The 24395-nt window shown below is 34.9% G+C and overlaps 1 protein-coding gene across 2 annotated transcripts in view; it reads right to left on the bottom strand.

Annotated features, from left to right (window-relative positions):
- Window positions 1-1346: 1346 nt before the first annotated feature.
- The window catches only part of PCDH7 (protocadherin 7), a 408495-nt gene continuing 385446 nt past the window's right edge, over window positions 1347-24395 (bottom strand). For both annotated transcript variants that reach the window (XM_077136557.1, XM_077136558.1), the window contains exon 3: window positions 1347-5712. In XM_077136557.1, the coding sequence (XP_076992672.1) occupies window positions 5336-5712 (377 nt within the window). In that variant the 3' untranslated portion in view covers window positions 1347-5335. The remainder of the gene's footprint in view (window positions 5713-24395) is intronic.

Here is a 24395-nt window from a genome sequence, read left to right as displayed (position 1 = left end):
CAGAGGAGCCAACGACCAAAAACCACTGGCAGCCAGACCCAGATTGCCACTCTTTGAAAAGAAAGCATCACCTTGATAATGCCTTGATTTGTACAGTCACTTTGCTTCAAACCATAATCTAATAAACTCCCATTGTTTATAACAGCCCATTGCATGATATTTGCCTGAGCAGCCAAAGAAAACTAAAATAGAGGGTAAAGAGAAATGTGTGTTTGGAAAAATATAAACATGCTGCATGGTGAGCTTAAGAGGAAAGTACATAATACTTTCATTTTATATACTAACAACTGCTTTATGCATTGCTGTTTGATTTCCATCATTGGTCAATGAAGAGCCAAAATGAAAGGTCATGTCATTTCTTTATCTCATTAGTATGTGAGGCGCAGATTTTCTTCATTGAACTTCACCCTTAAGTCTTTCTTTAGAGAGGAGTGGCTGCCAGCCAAGATGTATTCAGAAAGATATCTCTGATTCAAGAAAGTACATGACATGCTATATAAAGTGTTTTAAATTTTTATCTGAAGTATGGAAAAAAATGGCAGAAAAATTTCAAGGCACAGGATCTTCAGAATATCTAATTTTCCAGAAAGGTAGTTTTTAGCAATGTGTTTTGGGATGAGAAAAAAAATGCTATTATTATTATTATTATTAGCAGTATATGCTAATATAATATTTACTTTTCTTTTTAAGTTTTTGACCTAGAAAGGGTGTCATGACGGAGAGAATGGAGAAGTTGCTTGCTTAAGTCTACTAACAAAGATTAAATGGAATAGTTTAAAAAAATAAAAATTATAATAAATACATAAAAGAAATACAAAAAGTAGAGAAATCCACTTGTGAAAAAGTGAATTAATAAAATTAAAGATTCTATTTTTGCTTCAATTTTTTTTCTTAACATTTCACAGGGTATTTGTGATTTTTTGTCTCGTTTTTTTCCCTATTTGTCATTAATTTAGAGTAAAAATAAACATTCCCTTTACAAAGATAGATTTTGGCTTACAATTAATTTTATCTTAAATGTGAAATTACTCTAGAACCCCTGAAAAGACCAATCTCTATATTAATAATAAGTACTATCGCACATTTTAAGATTTTTGAAGCCAGCTAGGCAACTGTCTTAACTGAAGAATCCAAGTTTGATGCCATTATGAGTCCAAGCAAGGTGACAGTTATGCAGAGTATCCCAAAGTAACAGTTACTGCAGTAGCATCTCCCTTACTGTATCTTAATTAAGCAAAAATTGAACCATTTAAAATCAAACTGCTACATGCACTCATTCACTTCTCGTCCAGTCAAAACTGAATTACCTGTCAACAGAGAAGTACACTACAAGTGTGAAACCATTTGACCATGTTATATTTTAATTTGCAGAGACAAAAATGACAAGCAATTTATTTACATAAAACTGTACAAAAGCAAATTAAATTATGTAAAGTATTTCATAAATAGTTGGACGAGTGTTTAATACATTTTGCCATGTTTAGCATAGTTGCGTGCATAGTGACTCATAATAAACGATGATAAATTGTTCTCTGCTTCACTATCAACATCCAAGTGGCAGAACAATAGTCAATGGTTAACATTACAAACAGATTGTACCACACTGAATGCAAGTGCTTTAAAATGTAGGAAAAGTTGCCTGAAAGTAAACCCCAGGTAGCTGGAAAAAAATGATGCTTTCTGCCCGATGTTATATGTACCTCTCTCCGGGTCACAACTGATAAGCTTTACTGTATTCATGATCATCGTCAATTCTTTCCTTCTTAAAACATGTTGCATATATGTACCAGTGACACAGTATTCCTAGAAGTATTTTAGGTCTTCAGATTTCTCATGGCTGTTTTAGGTTGTCTGTTTGATTCTTGGCAGTTCTGTGTGTTTTATTTTATCTCCCTCTAAAACAGCTTCCTAGGGCAGCTTTTCAGCCAGACATCTTCAGTACCAGTCTAGTTTCTCCTCCCATAAAAATAATACCTCCCTTGTTTTCTGAAACTCAGGCAGCAGGCCAGTAAAAAAACATACAGAAATAATATTTGGAGGTTCAGAATGAGCATTAGATTTTAGACTGAAGCTACAGACGTTTTAATGCACATAAATGTATAGAGTTACTCATTAATTTATAAATGTGTACTAATGTAGAATGCATGCAAAGTTCATTTGAGATTCTTGTGTACACAAAACAATTGTGTTTTATATACTGTACAACCAAAATGACATAGCAGCTAAAAGAAAAACAACAAAAAGAAATAAAGAATAAAAACTCTAAATCAATATTTTACCTTGCAAAATGGACTGATTTCACCCCTGATGGAATCACTCTGTGTTACTATTACAATAAACACTTTATCCTTTTAGTCAGATTTAAGCAGCCCATACTAATGCCTTAATTTTGTTTTATGGATGACAATATTTAAGACTGGTCCATTATCTGAGTTTGCCAGAAGAAGGCAAATTTTTAATATATTATTTATTATTTTCAGAAAATAAACATGGATAAATATACAGGATCAAAAAAGTTGGGAATAGCCCATTTCCCCTCATTGTCCAAACCCAACAACCGTTTTTTTACCATAACAACAGGTATAAAAGGCACAGTTGCTTATTTTGCATTCACTCATTTATTTTTTTTTGTTTCTTTTTATTATTTTTTTTCAAAAGCACTCTATATATGGAGTGGCACCAGATTTTACCTATTGAAAATAAAAGTCATACAAACACAAAATATATTTCTGTGTCATGCCAGCTCATTATATAATAAACATGTTATGATAGCTAATTCTACTAAAATTACTGCAAATACCTACAGTACACTGAATTTTATTCTTTCACACCCATTTTAGTTCTAAGAAAGGCTCACAGGTTAAGTGACAATGACATGGCTGTCATGAATGTGGTGCAAACCTCAGTGAATAACTGTTGATCTAATTAATCTGAAGGTCTGGTATGAATCGTAGTATAAAGAACAGAAGGGTTTTAAGATAGAGCGAAATGAGCTATCTAGTGGTTTCAAGTGTCTACTGAAAGAAAAAAAAAGCAATGCATTTAAAAATAAAACGATTTTTTGAACATCTGTGTTATGCAATTGAGTATTTCCTTTGTATCGTGCAAGAAAAAATATGTATACATTTCATAAGTGTCTTTAGAAGTATTTTGTCTTAATAGGTACTTACAGATTATACAAGGCAGAACTGCTTTAATGCAGTTTCCTAACAAAGTACTAGAATTGCATCTTTCCATAGTGTAAATAATAATCAAACATAAGCATGTTTAATTATTGATATTTTAGTCCAATGTTTTTATTTCAATTACCTATCTTCATTTAGCCTAACTATTATACATAAACTAACACCAAAATGAAAACTCCATTTAAGAAAGAGCATAAGGAACTAATCCCAAAAGAGTACCCCCACCTAAAAGAGAAATGGTTTTCAAAGATAAGCATTTTGGTGAGCTATAGTGAATTATCAATCTATACTCCAGGCTGTTTCACATCATAGTCTAAGAAATACTGCAAAGTAAGAAAAACTACCCAAAGTTGCTTTGTTTCTACAATTTGCTAGAGAGCCATCAAGTCTATTCCTTAACCAGGTTACAAACACTGAGTGATGGGAACATCTGCTCCCTTTTCCTGTTATCCCCTGTTTTGTCCATAGATTGTCACTTTTGTTTGAATGTCCCAGCTCAATTCCTAATTGCTAAATCATCCTCTAAGGACAAGTGGTTCAAAATCTGCATATATGTTTCTTTCCATTGCATTGAAAAACCTGCATTTTGCAACTTTCATATGTGTGTACTGTGAGAAATGTCACTGCCCAGAACTCATTTCTTTCAGGTTTGGTTTGGATTTATTTTAAGATGCATATATTAAATAACGTTCAAATCACATGAATGATAAACTTAAATTAGGAAGCCATTCTGTCTTAATGCGGTGTCTCAAAATAGTTCTATATTGCACAGGATTCAAAATTAATGCACTTATGTTTTAGGAAAGTGTGCATTGAATAAGTAAAAATGCAACCAGTAATTTGAAAATCGGTAATGTGAACAGTAGTTATAACCTGGATTTTAAAATAATAATAGTGGACTTAACTTATAGGATTGTATGCCAATGCATCTTTCTTTCCTTACCTTACTACCCACAAATATAATAATTATAAAAAGTGGAATCTTCCCTGATAATACTATCTGAAACTAAACTTGAACCTCTACTAATTGCTTATTAATCATAATACCAAAAATATGTCTCCATAGTTGTTCATTTTTGAGCTTTCAAATAAAATTCATTTTGAAAGAAGCATGTCTTCTTTATATAGAGACAATGTAAAATGAATCAGCATTTCAGTGTTTCTATATGCAGGTGGGGTTCAGCTGCTTTTGTTTTTTAATGAATTCCCACTTCAAGACCAAATCTGCTTTATGATATCCCTGATCCACGATATTATCTTTGGCCTTTTAATGAAACAATCATTCCAGTTAGTTGATAATATTGGTTCTGTTCTGAAAAAAGAAAAAAATGTAATTTTCACAAGCCATAAATTGTATAATTGATACACGTGATCAAAATTGTGTGTATAGTGAGAATATTCAGTGACTGTATGGAGTTGAAGTTGATGCCTCTGACTTGAAAGTAGCATGTGCCAATTTGGGACTGCAACCTCTGAATGCGGGTTGTCCTGCTGCCAGTCTTTGTCACAATATTAAAGCTGCAATCTTCCCAAAGGGTCTGATCGGAGTCCCTCACATTCACAAGGACTCTATTCTTTTTTAGAGAGACTCTATCATTTTTGAAGGGTTGCTTTTGATGGCACGAAAACCATATTTTAATGGCATGTCTGAAATATGTTTACCTGACCTGCTATTTTTGATCAGCCAGATGACACTCGAACAAAATCAAAGTGACTAAAATCATGCTTCAGCTTAGGGATAATTAGCGTGTGTCACGATCTGCTAATCAGGCTTGTTACCGTCGAAGGAACTTGCAACCATCTTTTTTTTTTTTTTCTTCTTTTCTTTCTTTTTTGTTTTTTTGTGGGGGGTGTTTTTTGTTTGTTTGTTTTGCTTTGGAGGGGTTGCTGGGGAAGCGGGAGAGTGGGTTTTGGAAATCAGTGAGGGGATTAGTCATGCAAGTAACAAGGATGGTTTCTACATTATACATTATAGTCAGGCTCAGGGTTTCACCAAAGGCCTGATCTGGAGGCAGAAGTGGCAGGCAAAGCTTTGTCTCTTTGGTAGCCCCCTCGTTTTCATTAAATGGTTTTGCTTTGTAAGGGTTTTTTTTTGCCCCTTATTCTCCTTCTCATACATGAAAAGAACTTTGCTGTTGCTCCTTTATGGCCTACAGGTAAACTTCTCTTCTAGTGAGAGTATTGACAGGAGATGGCTTGTATTCCCCTGTTTTTGTCAGGGGAATATCCTCGGGGTTGGCCTCCTCATTTTTGCTGAAACTAGCCGTGCTGAAGGTCTCATAGGATGACGTCAACTTTTTGTTCAGGAGGTTTCTGTTGCGGTCACCCATGATGGCAGCCTCCCCGTTGGCCAGATTTTCCTGGCTCCCTCGCTCATCTACAGGCATGAAAGTGGAGAGTTTGGGCTGGCTCTTCTTCCTCTCTGGAGAAGTACGGACGGGCATCCAGCAGGAGTCTGAGTGGCCATATTCATCACACTCGCGGGTGCACTTCCCAGTGAGAGCTACATCTGGAAGAGGCCTTGAATCTGAAACCAAGGAGAAGAAACCCATTAAAGCTGTGCCTCCCCCAACAGGTCTTCCTGTTCTGTACAAAACTGAAGGAATAGAGTATATATGTCCCTTACCATCTTCTTTCCCTTTTCCCACGACCCGCAGCTCATCATCCCACAGAACAGATTTATTTCATGTATATTAAATACAAGGTTTTGCAAAAACTTCAGAAATTATGCAAGGAGAGGAACAGGCAAAATTTCATTGTGTAGATGAGCTAGGTATATAAGCATTTAGTATGGAAAAAGGTCATGCAGATGTTTTCAAATAGAAACATCAAATATATATATACATATATATACACATATATGTATAATTTTGTTTTCATATCCATCCTAAAATTATTTACAAATAAATGATTTTCTGTACTTATAAATTATTCTAGAAATGGTGTACTTTCACCAGTTTGATTTCTTCTCGGATATTAGTCATGGAATGCACATATGCAAAACCATATATTTAAAATGCATTCTAAGACATCAGGGTGACACAGAAGTAGAGCCTAAATGGACAGTACATTATATGGTAAAAAAGTAAAACTGCAAAGTGTAAGTAGCTTATGGGTATGAGCATATAATAATATTATTACCTAGCCCACCCTGCTCCACGTGCTACTCCACCCCCATGTCAAATGACCTCATATGTGCTGTTGGATAATTCCCTGGGTTTCCACCAAAGTGTCTGATGAATGGAACTCTTATGTGGAATGTAATGTGTTCATCAAATCCAGTTAAGTTCTTAACCTTTGGATGAAATAGCATGTACTCCTAATTAATGGTGTTGCCCAGCGGAATAGGAAATATCTTCTAAGGAGCTAAATCATTTCTAGAGAGTTCTTAGGGATCAAGATTAAAGAAGGCACTTAAGAATTACATGCATGTGTAATTAAAATCATTATTTGTGCCTGTCTTTGGAGAATGTATTTTCCCAGTATTAAAAATAAATCTTTTATTTTTAATAGAATATGTTTTTATTTGAAAGTATAAGAGAGAAACTCTGTTCTATGTTAACAGATTCTAGAGTATTATATAATTTGTAGTTTATCTTGTGCCAAACATATTATGTCTGTGCTCCAATTTATAGCATGCTGTTATCATTTCATTATGATACTTGGGATTAAAGATTGAAAAATTTTGACCTCAGCAAATACATTCGCAACCATTGGAATCAGCAAGATTCACATAGACATAATCCTGGGTATATCTAGCTAAAAATAGAAGATGGGGTTATTTAAAATATTCCCCAAATATTTAAATTATGAATTGTGGTTTTTGTCCCCACCCCACTGCGGTATTTCTACATTATTTTCTTATTTTGGTTATCATATGCAAAGGATATTTTACATTTTACTCTGCCAGATTTCTTAAATCAAGTCACTCTGATAACACACCATTTTTCCTTTAGTGATGTATAACTGAAATATTGACATTTGATAACACATCAGTTTTTGAACCACTGTGGCCTGGGATTTTTATAAAGTGTTCAGAGTTCAAGAAGGAAATGCCAGGGTTCTTTATAGGAAAACCAGAATTATTATTTTTTTTTCCTAAAGTTACATAAAGCATGATGGTAATTACTTATTGCAATAGTATGTACTGCTATTTGATTTCTGAGTGGCCAGAGACTCTTAATTTTATCATCAAATGAAAAAGCACTCTCCCACTAATTTTTTTACCTAAATTCCCTCTGCATCTCTTTAACTCACATTTTAGATACATTTTAAAAAGTCAAAGTATTGACAAATTTTATGAATGCTTTTTTGTAATCTAATTGGATTAAATTTCTTCTAAATTAGCAAACTGAGTTTTTTGGGAATATTTCTTATCTTTATATACTTTAATTTTTTAAGATGAACTAAATACTTTGAACAGAAAAATCCTTATAAAAATGCAAAGTGTTTAAGATTAGACTCAGTTCAATTCTTTCTTTTCATCACCGCTTTAATAATCCAAAATTTTCATTTTTGCTTATGAAAGTGCTGTCAAGGACATGAGATCATAATCAGGAATTGAGCTACCAAAAAGGGGTGGGGGGATGACTGTCTGTGTGGGCAAAAGACTTAAATGGACATCTCTCCAAAGCAGATATACAAATGGTCAGAAGACACATGAAAAGATGCTCAACATCACCAGCCATCAGGGGAATGCAAATTAAACCTACAATGAGATACCATTTCACACCCACTAGAATAGCTTCCATTGAAAAAATAGAAAATAACAAGCATTGGAGAGGATGTGGAGAAATTGGAACATCCATTTATTGCTGGTGGCAATGTAAAATAATGCAGCTGCTGTGGAAAACAGTTTGGCAGTTACTCAGAAAGCTAAGTATAGAACTACTATACAATCCCACAATCCCAGTCCTCTGGGAGGAATTGAAGCAGGGACTCAAACAGACGTTTGCACACTGATGTTCATAGAGTACTGTTCACAAATGCCCAAAGGTGAAAGCAATCCAGGTGTCCATCAACCAATGAATGGATAAACAAAATATAGCATATATATATATATATATATATTTTATATATATATATAAAATGGGATATTACTCAACCATAAAATGGAATGAAGTCCTGCTAGAAATGATAACATGGATAAAACATGAAGACATCATGTTGAGTGAAATAAAGCAGACACAAAAGGACAAATATTGTAGGATGTCACTGATCTGAAATAATTAGAATAAGCAAACTCGTAAAGTTACATCTTAGAATATAGGTTAAGGGGTGTGGGTGGGGAAAGGGAATGGGAAGTTAAGGCTTAAACTGTACAAGGTTCCTATTTGGGATGATAGAAATGTTTTGGCATTTCTATGAGGTGGTAATGTTAGCACAACATTGTGACCATGATTCACAGCACTGAAATACATATCTGAATATGATTAAAAAAAGGACAAATATTTGATTGTATATACACAACAGAATACAAATTTTAAGAGCAATTTATGGCATGCACTAAGCTAAACCATGGACTACAGTGTGTAGTACAATTATAAAACATGCTATCATCAGTGGTGACAGATGTTCCATACCATGCAGGATGCTAGTGATAGGGTGCCATATGGGGATCCTATACTTTATGCATGACTGCTCTATAAACACATGACCTCTTTAATAAAGAGAAAAATATATTTAAAAAAGACTATTTATGGATGTGACTGTAAATTCACTGCAGAAACAACCTAGAATGGCCTACAAAATCACCTCTCTAATTTGTCTTACGCATTGTATCCTAAACGCTTTACTGCAAAGTCAATGACTTACACAGATTTTTGCTTTTCAGGAATTAATTTGTGTTTCCAGGTTGAAATTCACTGCACCTTGTTTTCCCATTATTTGAGATGTATTTAGAAACAACTTGTAAAGTTATTTTAATGTTCTGGCAACTCTTCTTATCTTGTGCACCTGAACCACTTATAGTTCATAAAAAAATTGATTCATTTCGACTGACTTAATTTCTAATCAACTCTCAATAAAATGCTCTGCCATTCTTTACCCTTCCTTTACTTCATAGTCTGGCACAATTCCTGCTGAAATTGATTTCTACTTACTGCTTTTAACGAAAGGCGACTTTTCTTCTGTGCCGTCATTTACATGTGGGCTGCCACATCTCTATCCAAGAAGCATAACTTTTAATAAGGATCTCCTGTCATTTTCATAGTCAAACTCTTGATTGGGGACCACGGTGGAAGTTGACAAGACTAATTGGCTGAGACATGTTGCCATTTTTGTCATCAAATTTAGAATATAATCAAGAAAGGCTATAAGAGATTCATCAAGAGCAGTCAAAACTTCCAATTGTGATGACACAAATGAAACCTCAAAAGAAATGCCAGTGATTAACTAATGCAATTTATATTATCATGCAATTTATTATGGGAATTTTCCGTGCTTATATATTTTCTTATTTTGATTTTACTAGTATATATTTTAAACATTTAGAATACAACCACTAGATAGGGTCTTAGATAGCCATGAAATATTTCTCCTCTTGAAAGATGTATTCTTAAAGTATCCCACGTTTGTCAGACTATAGAGACAGATCCACCATACCTAGTAATTCCTTTATCGTCTTTCACTGAAGGATATGTTTGCTAATATTTAAAATCGTTACTTTATTCTTTAGTGCTATTCCCTAAAATTTTAACCTCATGGTGAAGATGGAAAGAAACTAATTCACCAAATCTCATTAGTTGGTACTAGGTAAATGAATGAAAAGTAAAACTTTCTATTTCAAAATATAATATTCTTATCAGCATTTTGACCAATAAAGCCAGTTCCTTATGTGGCTTTTAGTTTTGTTTCTTCCCCCTACTTAATCATATCAAACCTTTGAAAATTGGAAATAGAAATGGCATTCATCAGATCCTGTTTTTCTGGCTTTCACATTACTTGCTGAGCTCCCCATTTTTACCTAGTTATGCTGTTTACTAGAATCATTGCATCATTTTAGGGAGTTAAAGTCCTTTCTTAGATGTAAAAATAAATTGCTCTCTAAAGCACACAGGTTTAAGCCGTCATAATAGCAAACAATGCTTCATTCCTTTGACTCCTCACTTCAACTAAATGGCAAAGCGCATGGGTGCTCTGAGAAGTCCAATCTGTGGGAGAGCCAAGGCTAAAGAACAAGTCTTTTGACTGGACTTTGGTGCTTCTCCCATTCCACCGTATAACTTCCTTTTGAAGTGTAATGGCTGAGATATTTAGAGGTCAATTACTGCTATCCTAACCCTGAAAAATAGCTACAGTCCCCAAAGAAAGAGAAATATATCTATATATCTGAGTAGCACATGGAAATACATGCCACGACAGCACAAATGTTACTATTTTATGAAAACAATAGTATGATATCCCAGAAACCATGCAATTCCTAAAGTAGAAAAAATTGTATACTAATATAAGAAGTCAGTTTCTCTCACTGTCCCTTCTGACTAGAAGGAGAGATATGTGGGTTTTGGGAAGGTGCTGCACAGAGACCACAACAAGAAGTGACAGACAGACAATCTGATAGAGGCATTAGAAATAGCAAGGAAAGTACGGATTTATAGAGACATTTAATGTTGTTGTTTTTTTTTTTTTTTTCCGGAAGCTGTCCTCTATAATTCAGAGGACTTTAGGGGCATCGTTATTGTAGGACAGCACAGTGACATCATTCAGGCTCCTGCACCAATAAGGATGGTGACTATGCTGAGTTATGCACTCTGCGGGATTCCTGGCCACCCATTCTGCTCCCTACCCTTGGTTCGGGGCTGAGGAGGTGGGAACATTCTGCTTAGTAAGTGAAGTCATGAAAATGTTATATTTAGTTTTAAAACATTTTTGCTGAGTTTTCCTTTCCTGTTTTTGCTTATTAATTTTATTAATTAATAACTTATTAATAAAAGTTTATTATTTTTTTTAAAGCTCAGAAACCCCGAGCTGTATGCATCCTTTGTTTATTTGGTTCATTTGCAAACTAGTGAGTTCACCGACCACATGAGATAGATGGGTTGTTATGTCAATGTGTAGATGTCTCAGGGATTTACGTCATTCCTTCAATTGAGTCTTTAAAAATCAAGCACTAGCACATTCTTAACAATACTTGACAAAATTATGCAAATGAAAAATTGCAGTATTCTTCTCTTTTGGGGAGGAAAAAAGGTCTGTAGGCAGACTTCCTTTTTTTCTTTTTAAAGTATTCATCTTTCTTTTTATACTTTCTGAGTTCCTGATATTCTAGACTTATGTGTCTATAGGCACAGTTAAAATCAGGTAGAATTTGCTGGACTATGAAAACGTTTTTGAAAAGAAAGAATAAGAAAAGTGAAAGATAATTGCCAACTGTTTACCAAGAAATATTTTAGCATTACCTTTATTTCCATTAGGCTAAATGAAAATGTCTCTTTCACTAAAAAGATTAAATCAAATGCTTCATTTTAACATGAGTCAGAAAATTATTTTATGTTTGCTTTATATGATAGGACAGTGAAGAAATCATTAAATAAATGTAGGTTAGCCAAATTTTTTTAATCTGGAGAATTATTATTGTACTATAAAGTACTTGGAGAAGCAGGAGTGAGTTTTAAGAGGTATCGACCAATGCGGGTTTGGCTTTTTTATATATATATATACATAACTTAAAGAGGCCAGCCTTCTGCCGGTCTGGGGAACTGAGAAAGCTAGAAAGGCAAGCATATGACAGGGCATGGGGATGGTGTGGAGTGGGGTGGGAACTGCTGTCTTAGACAAGCAGTTTGTGATCTGCTCAAAGACCCCTTTGGGGAAAAGGGAGAAATTTATAGTTACCTAAGTGTGGTTCAAGGCCACAAAAAGGGGGTTAAGAATTCTAAAGAGGACTCTAATATATCATAGAATCATTTGATCCAACCAGATTGGAAGGGAACATAAGGACTCCCTATTTACTCATGCTTTACTTGACTGTCATCTGTACCACTGTGCAGTGTTTAAGGGCCAGTGAATTTGGGGAAAGAGGTGTAAGTTTTGGAGTCCCAACATAGCCAAATGTTATTTTGGCTCAATTATTTGGAAGAAATTATATCCAAAGCTCTGAGATTTTGGTTATAACCTCAGTTAGCCTCAGGTTCCTCTGTTAGCTAGTCATACTCATTTATCCTGGGGATAAAATAGTTAATCTTTATAAGGCCCACTGCATAGTACCTGGCACAGGGTAGGTGTAAATGGTCCCTCTAGAGATTTCATGGAGGTAGAGTTACTTTTTCTCCTTGTAGTCTTCTTTGAATGGAATGGGTACTGTATGAGGGAACAGGCTCTGGAGCCAGGCTCACTAGATATAATCTTAACTTTGCCACTTAGTATTTTAAATTTCCTCATCTACATAATGGGCCTACGAATAAATTAACTTTTTAGAAGTATTGTGAGGATTAAATGTATAGTATATTAAAGTACTCAAAATAACATTTGACACACAGTAAGAGCGCAATAAATAATAGCTACCTTAGGTGCACAGTCCCTTATCCATACTCCAATCTACAAAAATAAGCTCTAAAAAATTAAGTTTTTTTCCCATAAATTTACAACAAATCTGACTGTAACTAGTACAAGGTGATTTTTCATCTTACCTCATATAGTATGGATATTTATGGTTACTATAGAAAATAAGTTCTATGTTTATGGTAATTAAGCATAAGGATGCTATTTCAGATCCATCTCTATTTTTTAAATAATAAATGATATTATGCATGATATTACCTTTTCAAACATATGAATAATTCTGAATTTTGAGATATATTTGGCCTCAATGGTTTCAGGTAACTTATTTTGGGCTTATATTGATGTGGACTTAATAATACCAATTGTATCAAAACAGCATGCAACCTTGAATGTGAGAATGATAGAGGGAGGAGGGCTGGGGGCACAAATGAAATCAGAAAGAAAGATAGATGATAAAGACTGAGATGGTATAATCTAGGAATGTCTAGAGTGTATAATGATAGTGACTAAATGTACAAATTAAAAAAATGTTTTTGCATGAGAAAGAACATAGGAATGTCATTACTGCAGGGTGTGGAAAATAGATAGTAATTAATATCTTAAAATTTTAACTTACGTGTGAGACTAAAGCAAAAAAATGTTTATTTGGTACAAAATTTATATTTTGACTAGTGCATTTCCAAATATAACTTATGTAGACAGCTTAATTGAACACCATAAGTACATGGAACCTTGAGTAAGAAAGACATGAGATTTTGTTGGTTTGTCCACAGCAATGCTCCAATAAATCCCAGAGTGATTTGAACAATGAATAAAAAAGTATTTGCAAAGTCCCTTTGGGTGAATGGTGAGAAAGGGGGAAAATTCAACTTCCCCAAGTTGAATTCTTGATATTCTCACAAGCAGTGGGGACAACCAACGCAATAGGCTGAGCCCCCAATCTTGGGGTTCGTTAATATGAAACTTAACCTCACAAAGGATAGGTCAAACCTACTCAAAATTAGGCCTAAAAGTCACCCCCAAGAGAACCTCTTTCTTTGCTAAGATGTGGCCTCTTTCTCCAGCCAACACAACAAGCAAACTCATTGCCCTCCCCCGTCTATGTGGGACATGACTCCCAGGGGTGTGGACCTTCCTGGCAACATGGGACAGAAATCCTAGAATGAGCATCAAGGGATTGAGACAACCTTCTTGACCAAAAGAGGGAAGAGTGAAATGAGACAAAATAAAGTATTAATGACTGAGAGATTCCAAACAGAGTCGAGAGGCTATCCTGGAGGTTATTCTTACGCATTAAATAGACATCACCTTGTTAGTTAAGACGTAATGGAGAGGCTGGAAGGAACTGCCTGAAAATGTAAAGCTGTGTTCCAGTAGTCATGTCTCTTGAAGATGATTGCGTATTGATATAACTTTCACAATGTGAATGTGTGAATGTGAAAACTTTGTATCTGGTGCTCCTTTTATCTACCTTATCAACAGACAAGTAAAACAAATGGAATAAAAATGAATAATAGGGGAAACAAATGTTAAAACAAATTTAGATTGAAATGCTAGTGATTAATGAAAGGGAGGGTTAACGGGTATGGTACGCATGAATATTTTCCTGTTGTCTTTTTATTTCCTTTTTCTGAATTGATGCAAATGTTCTAAGAAATGATCATGACGATGAATATGCATCTATGTGATGATATTAAGAATTACTGATTATATATGTAGAAAGGAATGATCATAATAAAAAATTATCAATAATAAAAAAAAGAGCATGAATCTTGAATTATTTTTCCAGAAGTGATAATGGATTTATGCTGATAGAATGTTCTTTCCAATATAACAGAACTACCAACTATTCAGGAAAGTCGCCATATGCTGGTAACTCTATGTGATGTATCCCCCTCGTGCTGGTATATTAAGAAGATTCATTCAGTGTGTATCATTATGACTGCTCAAAACTAAAGGGCAAATGATGTATTACATGGGGTTATCTTTACAAAGTAAACAAATCAATCTCACAAGTAATCATATTCACTTGAATGAAACTTATGCCTAAAATATTGGGTTCATGGCTTGTTACTTTGCTTTGCCTGCATGGGCAGCAATGAGGAGCCATTCGATTTTAAAGACGTGTCAAAAATTAGCTATAAATTGATTATGACAAATGCTGACTATCAAGGCAAGGCAACAAAAAATAGGACAAATAACTAAAATGCAATGGACACGTCGTACATCAGAACTAATAAAAAGATAAAAGCCGTTCAGTTTACGAGCTATGCAGATTTCATGATATACCTACATGGTTGTTGTAAATTTGTAAAATATGGTCAGAAATTCTCCTCATCTCTTTAAACACATTTCTTTGGAACATGACATTACTGCTCCTCCTTTCCAACAGGTGGATTCAATTTCTTCATTTCTAGAAGTTGCACTGGTTTTGAGAAATAGATTGTGCTAAAGAGACATTCTGCTATTTCTAGCCTAGGTTTCAAGAGGTCTGCTGCTACTACTTTTGTCCTTGGAATCCCTGGATCATTATCCTTTGAAAAATCCTGGTTCAGCCTTTGAAAATGAAAGACATGTGAGATAATGGCCCAGTTATCCCAGCTGACTGAGCCCCCAGTTAACTTTCCAGGTGAATGCAGCCACATAAAGTGAGACAGGGGAACCTATCAGAAGAACTACCTAGCCAACTAATAAAACTGTGAGCAATAGGGTGGTGCGACGGTGGCTCAGCAGGTAGAATTCTTGCCTGCCATGCCGGAGACCCGAGTTCAATTCCCAGTGTGCTGTCCATGTAAAAAAAAAAAAAAAAAAAAAAAAAGAAAAGCATGAGCAATAATAAATCTTGGTTGTTTGAAGACACTAAGTTATGTTTGTCTTTGTGGGGTAGAGTTTCTTAATACAGCAACAGATCACTGAAATTATGATCATGGATGTTTTATATTATCTGCAATAAATAACCTACTCCAAACGATAGCCTAAGTTCTGCAAAGAATACATTCTACTTGTTTTATGCCCCTTTATCACAGGTAGCAAAACTGACCAATAATATTGCAAATTCAATCCTTCAAAAGAGTGCTTTCAGAGATGTAAGGACTTTCAACTAAGGAGGTCAGCAGATGGCTACCATAAAAGGCATTGGAAACTCTGGTCCTTTAATTATAGGATTTCACTGTGTTAAACTTAGGAATGCTCTATTTTGGATTACATGCCAAGAGAATTTTAAAATGTTTAAACATGTTTGAAAGCATCAGCAAAACTCCTTTCTCCATACCTTAGGCTAAACTCAGTTAAACAGCAATTGAATATATCTCAAGAAGCACTTACTGCCCTGAGGCTTAGACCAGTGTCACTCTGAATGTGGCATTACCCTATACAATCGAGACAGTACACAACACGTCTCAGGCAGTCTTGCTGAATCAACTTAAACATAAATCTGTTTGGCACATAAAAACTGCACTACAGCAGAAAAATGTATGGTGACTGCTTGGGAATGATCAATTTATACACATCAGAAATGCGGCTTCACTGTAATTCCGCCTTCACTTCTGCAAAATGAGAACCGGCAGAGGTTCTTGCGTGAAAGGTCAGGATGGAAGTGCAAGAGATGAGAAGGTACTCTGAGACTGATCAAGACAAGTTATCACATCCAGAAACAGTTCGTGGACATTTATTTTAAAAGTAAGCAATCAATTATACCATTGAAAATAGACCCAATTCTTGGTTTCTTGGCCATTTTTGTCAAGAATTTGCAGTACTTGTAGCTCTCATGAGTTTCTTTCTGGCCTCATGGGTTCTGTTCTTTGGGTAATTGCTTGCTTTGGGTATCCTAGATTTAAATATCTAGCAAAAATTAGAATAATTGTCTCCTTCCACAAATACACATATGGACACACTTTATTTTGCATAAAATTTTAGTTGGGTTCCAAGATACCTGGATTAGGGCTTTCATTTACTTCCCATCTCTCAGTGCATGGGTGTGTTTTTCTACTTATATTTATTCCCCTTTGAGTTAGAATCAAAGGTTAAAGGATTTTTAACAATGCAGCACATATACCTGAAAAATGGAGATTAAATATGGTAAATAAATTGCTATTGAAACAGTAACAGAAAGAATAAAAAGCAAATAAACAGACCTTAAAACATGTAGTTAGAAATAAATAAAACAATTTAGATTGGCTGGTATTTAACATTTTAGATTAGAGATTTTTAAATCTCTAATCTATGCCTAAATCTCAAGACCCCAATACCTTACAGGCTTAACACACACACACACAAAAATTAATGCTTGGGGTATGGATTTAGCCAAATTCTGGTAACCACTTCAGAAACTCGTTTCCCTTTATAAAATCTGTGTCCGCGTTTGCTTCACACCAGTGTCTTCAAGTGACAGCATTTTGTCTTCATTCACTTATATTAGAAAGGGAAATGAATGCTTGCCATTATGAAAGTTTATACATAAAAATAATGCTCCAGATAAAGTGTCTTTTTAAGTTAATAAATATGCATTAGGCATTTTGGCTTTTGCAGAAGTAAAGGAGGAATTAAAGTGAAGCCACACTTCTGATGTGTATAAATTGATCATATTGGTTTTACTGGAAAGTGTGATGTGGGAACTTCTAAAATATTTTCAAGTACAATTTAGAGTCACTTTCCATAAATGTCCTTCAATCTTCAAAAGTTTCCTATAATAGGTACGTAAATTTCATCTGGTGATAGGATAATTTTACTCATTATCTCTATAGCAGGACTATAAATCAAAGTTTCATTATTAGACACAAGGTTGTAGAACATATATTGTACAAACATATAAATAATCTCTTCAGGAAAGGATGTTTACTCAAAATGATATTTTAGGTTGTAGACTTCTTAAAGACAATGCCCACTTATCTTTGCTTCCCCACATGAAATAACATTCAATTCTATGCAAATAAAAAGATTGAGGAAAAATTGACTGACACATGTTATAATAAAGGATATTTTAAAGTACGTGATGTTGAAAAAAATCCCACAAAACTCCTGCACCAAATCTTTGGTAGTGAATATGTAAAGTTCTAAAACAAATATGTTAATTGAATATTAAGTAATGTCTTCAGGAAGAATAAAATCAATACAGTGGCCATAATGTGATAGGAGGTGCTCTCCTTGTATGAAATTTTTTTGTGACAGCCTCAAATGAACCACACAAAGCTCAAATCACGTATGAAGAATTGTAATGTAATGTGATTATTTTTGCACAGGATCACATCATAGCTACTTAGATTTGCCTGAAGTGATATAAAAGGACTTTTTAAAAATAGAGCAAACAATAGAAATAAATGCCTATTCATGTTCAGTTGATCAACTAACAACATGGACATTTCTCAAAACAAATTCTCAAACTCTTTGCCTGGGATTGTCCCTTGCAACATTTCACAAGTCACACAAAAAAAGTATCAAACCTGGTTAGAAATACTCCTCTAATAACAACCTATGTTATATTATAACAGAATTCCATTAGTCATTGTGATTAGGGTGTGAGGCATTTTGAACTGGTATTGAGAGACAGGACTCTGGAAATTTTGGTAGGAGCTGAAGATAATTTATGGAAAGATTTTAAAACACGTGGAATGCTGGCTCCTTATTCTTTTCAATAAGTTGATGAGGTGAAACTAAATTGGCAATCATAATTAAGATCAAAAGAGCATCGAAGAGCTTAGGCGTATAGAGTAGGTAAGTAAAAGAAGAAGGAAGGAAATAATCTCTGGATGGCAAGCAAACAGAACAGTGACAGTCTAAGGGGGGAAATCAATGAGACAGCACTGGATCATTCTGCTTCATTGATTTTTACTATGCATCGAAATGTTTTCCTTTATTTACTTCCTATTTCTCTTGAGAGTGAGAAAGCCTCACTGTGGAACCTTCCTTGGAGTCTGTTAGGGGAAATGCAAGCTCTGGAGCCTCCCTTATGCTTGCATTATACCGTCCTTTACTGCATGAATTCAGAGACACTTCCACTGTTTCAAATTATGCTGCAGGAACTGTCAAACTGTTCCCACAAGCTCCCTGTGCTAGGCAGAAAAATGACACCCCAAATATGTCTATTTTTCCTAATCCCTGGAACAAATGTATATGATGGGTGGCATGGCAAAGGGAAATTAGCACTTCAGATATAATTAAGTTTGCTAACCAGCTGAGTTTAAAATAAGGAGATTATTCTGGACAAAATGTAAGCATAAGGGTCCTTGAAATGGAAGTTGGAGGCAGAAGAAGAGTCAGGGAAAGTTTGAAGTGATATGAGATATGAGAAAGACAGCTTCAACTGGTCATTGCTGGCTTTTAAGATGGAGGGATGCCTTGAGCCAAAGTGGCCTCTAGAAGCTGGAAAAGACAAGAAACCAGATTGTCCCTGAGAGTCTCCAGAAAGGAATACGGCTTGCTGACACCTGATTTTACCCCCATAAGACCTATATCAGACTTCTGACTTAAAGAACTGCAAGAATAAATCTGTGTGGTTTTAATACAATAAAGTTTCCTTCATTTGCAGCAGCAGAAGTTGAAACTTAGTGTATCCTGCCACCACGTCTCTGACCACAGTAAGGGGCAACATAGAATTTTAAATCCAGATTTCATCCATTAAATGAAACAGAATTGAAAAACTGAATTTCATTTTCTGTTGAGTCATTTTTACCCTATTTTTGAATATCTACTTGAGAATTTTCATTTTACACTGGGAAAATTTCACTTCATCCTAGTATCTTATTGTCCAAGTTATTCCTGTATGATCAATCAACAAAGTTCAATTTCCTTTTTGTCCAGGAAAATACTAACAATTCACTTTTCTGGATGGTAACACCTTCCTTCTTGATTCCTCAATGATAACTGCTTCTGTAATTGCTATCAGAGGCACTGCTTTAAGCCATTTTTTCTTGGAGTAGTCTGATTCCCAAGAAAAGAAAAGAAAGGAAAAGGAAGGGAAAGAACACAGCATAATATCTGAGAAGTACAGTCAGGGACAAAGCACAACTCTAAGGAATGCTTTATAAGAGGTGTGTGCTTTTTTTTTTTTTTTTTTTTTTTTTTTACTTCCTGATGTTTATTACTTGTTTGTGACCTTTTTTTTCTTTAGCTTACTTCCTTTCGAGTGATTAGCAGGGAAGTACCTCTAAAAAAAAGTGGCTTTTCTAAGACCAGTAACTTCAATAAATTACAGTATAAATTCTGAATGCTTTATTTTAGCTAAAGGCTCTTAGAGATCTCAATCCTTCCAATGTCTTAATCTTTATTTCGTTCTACCTTACATGTTCACATTTGCCACTTCAACTAACCTAATGTAGTTATTTCTAGAAAGCCTCATGCTGTTCCATTTCAAGATATCAATATATTGTTTCTTCCTCTATTCCTTTCCTTGCCATCTACATATCTCCTTCAAAATCCAGATCCAGGGTCTCTCCTTTGAGATGACTTCTGGCCAGACTGTCTTATTTTGATTCTTCTTTGCTTCTACAGTGTTCATCCCAAATCTATCTCTATCATAGCTGTTAAGATATTGCCCCGAAATTAGAAATCCACTCATCAGAATTTTCCTGTGTACTATAACTCCCTAGACAGGATGCATCAATTACTTACCTGTGTACTCAGGATTTTAGCACTGTGCTGGCCACCTATTCAGTAAGTGCCTCTTGGATGGGTGAATGAATAACATGGCAGTCAGACAGGTGGCATATCATCCCTGCTGATTATGTCTAACATCATGATGGCCACAGAGAGAAGGATTATAAAGCCATCTTAATCATAACACAATATCCTTGGTCAAGCTGAAACAGTGAGATGATCTTGGTCTGGTAGGTTGGTATATGCCAGGCTGAATGAACTTCTCCACAGCTCATTCTCCTTACCCTTCTGCAGAGCTTGCCCTATAATCTCTCTTGTTAAGATTTACTTTCTAACAAAACTATCTAACTGGTTGTAACAATACATGGATGTACATAATAGCACAAAATGCAATCCTCATACTCAGCCTGGGGGGATCAGTGGAGGCAGTCATGGGTGCAGAGACCTACTTTCTATATCCCAGAGATTCTCATAGGAAAATCCTCTACTTAGTTCTCATATGTGTATAGAAATGAATACAAAAGTCAAGCTTCTTTGCTTATGGAGATGGTAGCTATTTTATGATGGTAGTAAATGACTATTTTATGACTAAAATGATTATTTCACGACTAAAATGATGGTAGTCATTTTAGTTTTGTCAGGGTCTCTGGTTGGGAATTATACACGTCTTTTACAAATCAGTTGGGGGAAATAAATTCATTATTGATTTATAAACAGCTTGTTCCACAGACAAATGTTTTAAAAACATGTATTCATGAAGGAAATTGAAAGGCATACTACAAAAAAAAAAAAAAAAAAAAGAAAGATGCACAGCTGAAGGCTGTCTTCTACCATTCTTGCAATTTGGGCTTACTTTAATAAGAACTATTGCACTATATATGTCAATTTATGTTAGTTGGAAAACTTTATTTGCTTCTTGATAGCTGCAGGATGGCTATATTTTAAATGGGTAGGATTCTGGGCAGCTTAAAGGTTTAAATTAAGAATTTTCAAACTGAAGTTCATGACCCATTAATTGTTAGTGGTTAATGCATCATAAGTGGATTTATCTCAAATTCACATTGTTTTGTGAAGATTTTGTTTTAGTTTTTTATATGTGTGTATATACATTCTTTGCATGTATAATAATGATTTTCTTACTATATAAAATGATTTTCTTTCTGAGAGTCACTCTGAAAAACATTGACAGTTTCTGAAAATTGAATCCTATCATGTGGAAAACTAAATATTCTTGGCTGTTTCTGAGTAAACTATATATTACATGACATTTAATACACCCTAATAATATTTTAATATGCACACAATGTCACCTGAATTTTAAATTGTACCTTTAGCTATCATTTCAAATCGTACTTCAGAGACTAAAGTTTTATCCTTTTTTAACATGGAATTCAGATAACTCAAAAATAAGTTAGTCATACCTTCAATAACCACTTCAGGAAGTCTACTGGAAATACAGTTTCTTACCTTGAGATATTCTGAATTTTCAATTAATTCCCTGGATTTCAATACCCTAGAACTACATTTAATTGTCATGAGCCTTCTCATAATCCATGTGAAACTTCTGGCAGTCTTCGATAAATTTCAATCAGCAAAATGGAAACAGACTGTTTTTAAAATGATGACAATGTGACTTCGTAAAGTCACATAGACATTCAGTACAGGACACATTTAAGGTGTCTCATTGTACTGCTGTTCTAATGATTAAGTATTTATCTGTCACAATGTCAAATTACATACATTTAGGCTTTCCCTTTAGTAAAACGTAACTGCATTTAACTAACTCATAGTGTGAAAAATCCAGGAGTGCAATTAGAATGTCATCTCTCCCACAGATGACTTAAGAAAAGCATGAATCAGAGCCTAACAGTCAACATAATTTCATAGATAATCGTGGCAAAATTATGGTACTGTAACAACTTGCAGGGAGTACAGTGAGACTAGCAGACAGTGACGATCAACTATTCATTCCCACCATCTGCCATGCATGCTCTTTATTTAAGTCTTTTTATGCCAGTGCTTTCAGCTTTGACTTTGCCAGCAGTGGGCATCGTATAGGAAAATGGGTTTCATGGTGTAAACAGATTTTCCCATGTGTTCAATGAATAAGCTTCACCAGCTATTCTGCACTTGCAGGCAGAGAAGACCGGCTGGAGGGAATTCATTTTAGCAAAGCTTTGTGGATTGGCCAGTGTATTGAAAAATTCAAATGAATCAATTCTATAAGAAACAAAAAATAAACAAAACTACAAGCATTGTAACAATGTAAACAAACACAAAGTGTATGCTTTGGGAATTTTCATTTAAATGGCATACTTAAAATATATGGGACTTTATTAACCATGGATTGTGTGCTTGCGAACTTGTCAGCCTTCTTTATTCTACAAATAAACTAGGGATTAATGGAATTGAAGACTTGCCATGGCAGGACATAGGAACTCAGTGGAAATTCCAATATGATGAGAAAATAAGAAATTAATTTTATTGCCTGAAACTGACAAGAAGGTTCCAGGTTCAGGAAGGATATGTCCCACTGTTGTGGCAATATAAGCTTCAAAGTTATATCCTTTCACTCACTCAAGAAATACTGATATGTCAGGCACTACTCTAAGATTTTTGTGTATATTAACTCATTCATTTTTCATGGTAACCCTGTGTGACAGATAGTACAGAACCCCCATTTTAGAGATGGGAAAACTAAGGCACAGAGAAATTCAGAAAATTACCTGAGGGTTTGCAGCTAGAAGGTGGTAGAATTAGGTTACAAACCCAGGTAATCTGATTTCAGAGCTATTCTTTTACCACCATACTATGGTACATATCAATCATTTTATATATATATCATTGTACTACAGACTCATGTTTTAAGTTTGACAAAAAGATCCATCTTTGTCTAAGCTGAACAAAGCAGAAAAACATGTACCTTTATATAGAAGAACGCTAGAAAAAAGCAAGTGTCCCTGGATGTCATAATACAGTGGTAACTGCCGAAATAAGGGGTACGTGTTTAGCTTGGAAAACTAGAAAGGTGAAAAGTCGAGAAGTCTGGGCAGGAGGAAGGTCGGCGGCAGGAATGACACTGGGACATATCTTTGGTGTATGACTGTCTTTCCTTGGGTTTTCTCTCACAGGGGTCCCTCAGGTGTTCCTTGAATGGGTACACAATTTTCTAACCAATTTAAAGAAACTAAATTGCTTTGTACATAAATAGCCTCAAACTTCTACTATTATTAAAGCCATATTCAGCATGAAAAAAGTATCACCGTAACAGGATAGGTTTATTTTTAATTCCACATGGCAGGAAGATGCTTCAATTATGAGGTTTTGGATCACTGTCAATCCGCAGACTTTGGAAACCAGAATAGGCTAGGCGGAACATCTGAAAGGAGATTCCGAACCACTCCTCGGAGAACTGAATGGGAGAAGTGGAAATAACTGCTTTCCGAACAGAAAGAAGGAACCTGATTTGGATGGTTATTTCTGGCAAAGTATAAAAGAGATTATGCAGGACATTGATCACTACTGGGTTGGTTCAACTGGGGAGAAAAGACTGTCTATACTGATTTATTAAAACAAAATGAACACAAACTAATATTTGGGCTCGATTTATTCCACTTGATTCTCTATATTAATCAAGTGATTGAATAAGATCCAAATTTTCATTGAAACCCATGAAGTTGAGATATAAGCTGCAGGAATGGGGAAAAGTTATGAACATAAAAGCATGAGATGGGGTGCTTTCAAGTACAATTATATATCTAGTACATTTCATAGCCATATCTTGGAGCACAAGAACCAGGAAATCATGCATTGCATTAATTTTTTCTTAAAATTCCTAGTCACTAAAGAGGATCCATGAATCAGAGTGGTTTAAAGATGGGATTTGAGGAAGGGAATTCTGATTTGAATTCACATTCTGCCATTTACCAGCAATGTAACATTGAGAAAGTTACTTAACTCTAAGTCTATCTCATTGGGTTATTCTGAGGATTAAATGAGAAAATGCATATTAGCAAAATGACCAACAAACAGAAGTGTAAATATATTTTTTCTGTTCTTATTGCTAGTATCACTTTAGTAATCTATGTATCCTTCTCCTCCGTATATTTTAATGGTAGA

The sequence above is a fragment of the Tamandua tetradactyla genome, chromosome 19 (genome assembly GCF_023851605.1).
Source record: "Tamandua tetradactyla isolate mTamTet1 chromosome 19, mTamTet1.pri, whole genome shotgun sequence".
NCBI classification, from domain to species: domain Eukaryota; kingdom Metazoa; phylum Chordata; class Mammalia; order Pilosa; family Myrmecophagidae; genus Tamandua; species Tamandua tetradactyla.
The sequence above is the reverse complement of the archived record's forward strand: the minus strand, read 5'-3'. Positions and strand labels throughout refer to the sequence as shown.